Source organism: Nipponia nippon, unplaced genomic scaffold (assembly GCF_047370975.1).
Source record: "Nipponia nippon isolate SJK-2023a ecotype South Korea unplaced genomic scaffold, ASM4737097v1 scaffold_23, whole genome shotgun sequence".
In the NCBI taxonomy this organism is placed as follows: Eukaryota; Metazoa; Chordata; class Aves; order Pelecaniformes; family Threskiornithidae; genus Nipponia; species Nipponia nippon.
Genome location: NW_028262340.1, coordinates 6,080,205 through 6,086,760, shown reverse-complemented (window position 1 = coordinate 6,086,760; position 6,556 = coordinate 6,080,205). Strand labels below are relative to the sequence as shown.

The window sequence follows — 6,556 nt, the reverse complement described above, 5'->3', positions numbered from 1 at the left end:
GGTGCCCCTGAGCCCCCTCCTGCCCTGCAGCCCTGGGCCTGATGGGGGGGGGACCTGGGGAGATCCCAGCCCTGATCCTGGGGCATCCTGGCCCTGCCTTGGGGGAATCCCAGCCCAGCTCCCATGGGATCCCAGACCTGATCTGGGGGGATCCTAGCCCTGCCTCTGGGGGCATTCCAGACCAGCTCCTGGGGAGATCCCAGTCCTGATTCCTGTAGATCCCAGCCCTGATTCAAGGAGATCCCAGCCGTGATCTGAGAGGATCCCAGACCAGCTCCTGGGGAGATCCCAGTCCTGATTCCTGTAGATCCCAGCCCTGATTCAAGGAGATCCCAGCCGTGATCTGAGAGGATCCCAGACCAGCTCCTGGGGAGATCCTAGTGCTGATCCCAGGGGATCCCAGCCGTGATCTGGGGGGATCCCAGCCCTGATTCTAGGATATCCCAGCCCTGCCTGCCTCTGGGGGAATCCCAAGTCAGCTCTTGGGGAGATCCCAGGTCCAATCCTGGGGGGATCCTAGCTCTGCTCCCAGGCTTATCCCAGCCCTGCTCTTGGGCTGATCCTGGCCCTGCCTCTGGGGGGATCCCGGACCAGGTCCCAGGGAGATCGCAGTCCCGCTCCTAGAGAGATCCTAGTCCTGCTCCCAGGGGGATCCCAGCCCTGATCTTGGGGGATGCCAGCCCCACTCCTAGGCTGATCCTGGCCCTGCTCCTGGGCTGATCCCGGACCAGGTCCCAGGCCAATCCTAGCCCTGCTCCCGCTTAGATCCCGGCTCTGCCCCCGGGGGGCCCCCGCCGCGCTCGGTGGGCCCCACCGCGCTCAGCCGCCGTTGCCTCCTTAAGCCCCCTGCGGCCGCGCCCTTCCCGCGCGTCACCTCCCCGGGGGCGGGGGCCTCCGCACGACCGCTCGCCGCAGCCAATGGGAGAGCGCGTCGCCCGTGACGCTGCGGGGCGGGGCCAGCGGGGCCGACAGCGGTGTCATGGCGGCCTACCCGGGGCAGGTGGGGCCGCGGCGGCGGGGCTGGGGGCCGCGGCGGGGCGGGGGGCGCGGCGGGGCGGGGCGGGGGGCGCGGCGGGGCGGCGCGGGGCCCGGGGCCGGCCGCACACCGGGCTCTGTCTCCTCCCCAGGGCTTCCCCGGCGCAGGACAGGCCCCCGGCGCGCCCCCGGCCGGCCCCTACCCGGGGGCCCCCTACGGACAGCCCCCGCCCGGGGCTCCCTACGGAGGCGGCGCCGCGCCCGGAGGCCCCTACGGACAGCCTGGCAGCGACCCCTACGGCGGCCCCCAGCCCGGGCCCTACGGAGGGCCGGCTCCCGGAGGTGAGCGGGGCCGCGAGGCGGGGGGGGCCGCTCCTGCGGCCGGTGCCCGGGCCCCTGGGTCGCCCCGGGTCGGAATTGCAGGGCCGGGGCGGCGGGGAGGGGTGTCCCGGCCCCGCTCCGGGCCGGCGGGGGGGTTGGCTGGGCGCCCCCCGCCCACCGCAGCCGAATTCACCCCATGAATGAAACCGCAAAGGCCCAGTTTATTATTTTAAAATCCGGAGGAGGAGGAAAGCGCCGAAGAAGCCGCAGCCCTGAGCACCAGCAATAAAACTTTACGGCTGCGCATCTGTCTCCCAGGTTTATGGGGCGGGAGGCCCGTGGTTGGCTCTCCAGTCCCGAGCTACGCGAGGGGTCTGATTTACTTCTCTCTCCCTGCCGCCAGACGCTACGTGCCAAGCCCCGGGCTTCGCTAACCTGTTTTTCCGGGATCATATTGCTGTAAAAAGCTGCTTAGAGCAGAAGTGCTGACTGCTCCCTGGGTGTTGGCTGCATCCCTGTGAGCCATCCCCAGGGACGGACCAGCCAGCGGCCTCTCCAAGGGGAGGTGAGAGCCGCTGATGGCCTCTCCCTGTGCAGGCAATGCCCCCCCGGGTGTGGACCCTGAGGCCTTCTCCTGGTTCCAGGCGGTCGATGCCGATTGCAGCGGGTACATCTCCGTGAAGGAGCTGAAGCAGGCGCTGCTCAACTCCAACTGGTCGACGTTCAACGACGAGACCTGCCTGCTGATGATAAGTGAGTCTGGGCTCTCCCTGCTCCCCCTGCTTTTTATTCTGATCTCTGAGACGAGCCTCTGCCGGGGTGAAGCCCAGCCCAGCCTGCGTTCCCCTGCTACCCGAGCATCGCTTACCTTAGCACCTGGCCTGTAAGTGCTCTCTGGAGCAAGAGCTGGGCAAATTGAGCAGCTCCAAGCGCCCTTTTGGTGGAGGACACGAGTCAGGGGCCCAAAATGCTGCTTGGGAAAGGGGACCCAGCTCTGCACGAGGCTGAACGAGCCCCCGCTCCCAGAGAGCCAGGGAGAAAGGGGAGGGAGAGCTCCAGTAGCGACCCAGGGTTGCCCTGTTCCCCTGCTTGCCCCTGCATCAGGTTTTGGTGCTGTTTTCTACCAGCCTCTGAAGGATTGAATGGTCCTGATTAATCACAGTCCTAGCGGGGGAGGGCTTTTGGGGCCAGAGCGGGGTGCCGGGGAGCCATGGCGCAGACCCTGAGCTCTCAGGGAGTTTCTGCGGCGTGTCCTTGCTCCATTCCTTGCTGCCCTGCTCCTGCTCTTTGCTCCTTCCTCCCCAGACATGTTTGATAAGACCAGGTCAGGACGCATAGATGTGTACGGCTTCTCAGCCTTGCTGCGCTTCATCCATCAGTGGAAGAACCTCTTCCAGCAGTACGACAGGGACCAGTCAGGCTCCATCAGCTTCAGCGAGCTCCAGCAAGGTGGGCGAGGGACAGAAACACCACCCTGGCCCTTACCGAGTTCCCCGGGCACCGCTGTCTGGCTCTGCAGCTCTGCTTGGTGTTTATTTCCAGCCCGGCCCAGTGATGACTCCTGGTGCCGTCCCTGCAGCAGGGCTGGGTGTCTCTGAGCTCCTGGGGTGCCTCCCATGCAGCCGTGGCTGCAGTCCACGCCTGGTGCTGAGCTGGGGCACGCTGGGCTGGCTAAACCGGCTGCGGCAGAGCTGGTGCTGAGCCTTCCCGTGGGGAAAGACGAGGAGCCGCCGCAGGGCTGTGGCTGAGCCTCCTTCCTTAAGGAAACGCAAAATGCGCCCCCCCGCCAATGGCACGTGGCTAAAGCCTGTTTTCTGGGAGGAACTCTTGGGCGTGTCTGTCTGATGGAGAGGAAAAATGTCTGGAATTCGTGCCTTGGTTTGGTTCCTCCCTCTGGAGAGCCCTGCCCGCGCACACCCGCCGGGGCGGTGGGAGATGGGGAGCGTGCCAGCGCAGGGGAGGGAGGGCACAGTCGCTCTCCCTCCCGTCGGGAAGGTTTAATCCCAGTGTTTCTTGCTCCCAGCTTTCTCCCAGATGGGCTATAACCTCAGCCCCCAGTTTAGCCAACTGCTGCTGGCCCGCTACGCCCAGCGATCCTCCAACCCCAGCATCCAGCTCGACCGCTTCATCCAGATCTGCATGCAGCTCCAGAGCACGACCGACGCCTTCCGCGAGAAGGACACGGGGCTGGTGGGCAACGTGCGGCTGAGCTACGAGGACTTCCTCACGATGGTCGTGACTCGCATGATGTGACGCTCTTGGCCGAGGGCTGCGAGCTGACCGGGGGCTCTGCGGGGCTCTCCGGGAGCAGCAGCCATCCTCGGCCTTGCGCTGGGACGTGGCAGAGCCTCTTCCTGAAGAGCGAGCTGCTCCCTCGGGATGGTTTTCCAGCCCGCTCCACCCGAGGAGCCCTGAGCCCTGCTGGGGCCCTCCCGGCTTTGATTCCTTGTCCCCGCTCCATGGCAGTGGGTGCCTCCATGCCAAACTGGAGCCTGGTTCTGGGGCCGTGCCGTGGGGTGGGACAGCCAAACCAGTAGCGAGCCTGTGCCATGCCTCCCAGGGAGCGCTTAAATCTTCCCTCGCCAGACACAAAATCGTACTTAAACCCCATCCGCGCTGTCCCGCTGCTTGGCGGGATGTCTGCAGCGGAACAGCCCGGTCTCGGCACGCTTTTGGGGACTCTCCGGTGGCCAAGAGCTGAGCCTTCGTTTGAAAAGCAGCACGAAGGGCACAAGCGACAGCAGCGCTTGTGGCCAGCTGTGCTTGTCCTTCCTTGCCTCGCAGGTGGCCCATCCTCGCCGGGAGCAGGTCCAGCCCCTCGGCTGTGCTGGAAATGCTCCTGCTTTCCTGGGGGTCCGAGCCCTGTTTCTCTCCAGGCTGCTGGAACAGGATCATCATCCCCCTCCCTCGTTGCCAATGTCTGTTTTGATTCGTCTCTGTCTGCCGAAGCCAAACTCAGAAATGGTTTAGAGCTTATTTTTACAGCTTTTGAATAAAAGGCAACGTGTGCTGGCTGCTGGGTGCTTTGTGTTTGCAGAGCAGCTGGCGGGGACGCAGCCCTGCCCCGTGTCACCCCCGCGGGGCCAGCGGCAGCTTGGGGTGTGGGGAGGGGACGTGTCCTCCTGCTCTGGGTGCTGCTCCCAGGGCTCCGGACGCTTTCCTGAAGTTAATTCCTGCACGTTTCATGTCAACTTACAGAAAATAAGGCCCCGGGGGCTCCTGCCGAGATACAAGTTAAGATTTGAGCAACACAAAGGTTTTCTTTCCTGTGGTTTTAAAGTGATGCCCAGGTGCTTGTCCTTTAATTGGCCTTAATGAGAAACTCAGAGATGCTTTTTGAGACGCGTTGCTATTATATATTTGAAGGCATTTTTATAAAAGAAAACATGTAAAACCCTGGGTAACTTATCTGATGCTTTCAGAAGCAATAACCAGATGTCGGTGTTTTCCTCAGCTTCAGCCAAAGGCGGGACGTTTTGTTCCAGAGCGTCACGAGTCAGTCCAGCGCTCGTTTTTGTCTTCTCTTGAGTCAGAGCCGCCCGGCCTCGCAGAGGCGGTGGGGCTGTGTGTCACCCCTGGCGCTGTCACCTGCGCGGTGGCTGTCACCGCCTGTGCTGTCACCCCTCCGGGCCGGGGCTGTTGTGCAGCAGCAGGGAGGACTGGGGGGGTGATCCTAGCTGGGGTCAAGCGAGTGTGTGTGTAGGGGGATATTATAATAATAATAATATTAATAATAGAATAATAATAAGAAGAAGAAATAATAATAATAAAAAATAAATAAATAATAAATAATAACAAGAAGAAAAAGAAGAAAAAGAAGAAAAGAAAAAGAAAAGAAAAAGAAGAAAAGAAAAAGAAAAGAAAAGAAAAAGTACAAAAGAAGAAAAGAAAAAGAAAAGAAGAAAAGACAAAGAAGAAAAGAAGAAAAGAAAAAGAAAAGAAAGAAAAGAAAAGAAAAAGAAGAAAAGAAAAAAAGAAAAGAAAAAGAAGAAGAGAAAAAAGAGAAAAGAAGAGAAAAAGAAGAAGAAAGAAAAGAAAAAGAAAAGAAAAAAAGAAAAGAAGAAAAGAAAAAAAGAAAAGAAAAGAAAAGAAAAAGAAGAGAAAAAAGAAAAAAGAAAAGAAGAAGAAAAGAAGAAGAATATAATAATAATAAGGTGTGTGTGTATATATATATATGTATATATATATATAAAAAATGCCTGGGGAAGTCTGTCAGTGTGCGCGCAGAGGAGCGTGTGTGTATACGCAGACAGCCCTGCATGTACACGCGCGCAGAGTAAGACGCCCCTGTGCGTATATAAGTATACAAACACCCCCCCAACATATAACCCTGTGTATATACATCTATACACAAACACCACACTGCGCACACGCATGCTGACACCCCCTGTGTGTGTGTATATATATGTATAAAAAGGTGTGTGTATATATATTTATATATAAAGGTGTGTGTATGTATATACACACACACACATATATATATATATATACAGGGCGTGTGGGGGTATATATGCACACACAGATTAACAGACACCCTGTGTATATATACAGATATGCACACCATGCACAAACACATGCACCCCCGTGTGTATACGTACACACACACATCAGCACCTGTGTATATACGTACACACACATCAGCACGTACATACACACACATCGGGACCCGTGTATATACATACACACACACTGGCGCCTGTGTATATACGTACACACACCCACCGACACCCATGTATATACATACATACACACATTGGTGCCTGTGTATATACGTACACACACCCACCGACACCCATGTATATACATCCATACACACATTGGTGCCTGTGTATATACGTACACACACACATCGGGACCCCGTGTGTGTGTGTGTACGCTCCTGATGGCGACCCTTGTGTGTCTGCACACACAGAGACCCTGCAGGTTTTATGTATACGTACACCCCAACAGACAACAGTGCATATGTACATATAGTCACAGACAGGCACTAACAAACACCATGTGTATCTACAGATACACACCCCCGTGTATGCACACGCAGACCCCATATGTACATACAGGCATACACAGACACCCTCCCTGGGTGTGTGTGCACACACACACTGCTGTTTATATATATATATGTGTGTGTATATATACACACACACACTCACACTAACAGACACCACTGTTTATATACACACACACTGATTTTTTTTATCTATACGCACAGACTGACGCTGTTTATATACACGCACGGCCGTGCTTTTACACACACACA

At 57.5% G+C, this 6,556-nt stretch overlaps 1 protein-coding gene across 2 annotated transcripts; it reads left to right on the top strand.

Annotated features, from left to right (window-relative positions):
* Positions 1-934: 934 nt before the first annotated feature.
* PEF1 (penta-EF-hand domain containing 1) lies at positions 935-4,310 on the top strand. 2 transcript variants are annotated; one of them, XM_087761228.1, is made up of 5 exons: positions 935-1,000; positions 1,128-1,317; positions 1,894-2,049; positions 2,602-2,745; positions 3,320-4,310. In XM_087761228.1, the coding sequence occupies exons 1-5, from the start codon at positions 980-982 to the stop codon at positions 3,547-3,549; spliced, it is 741 nt and encodes a 246-aa protein (XP_087617354.1). In that variant the 5' UTR covers positions 935-979; the 3' UTR covers positions 3,550-4,310. The 2 variants fall into 2 exon arrangements, with proteins under 2 accessions (XP_087617354.1, XP_087617355.1); XM_087761229.1 differs by lacking the exon at positions 2,602-2,745.
* Positions 4,311-6,556: the final 2,246 nt, after the last annotated feature.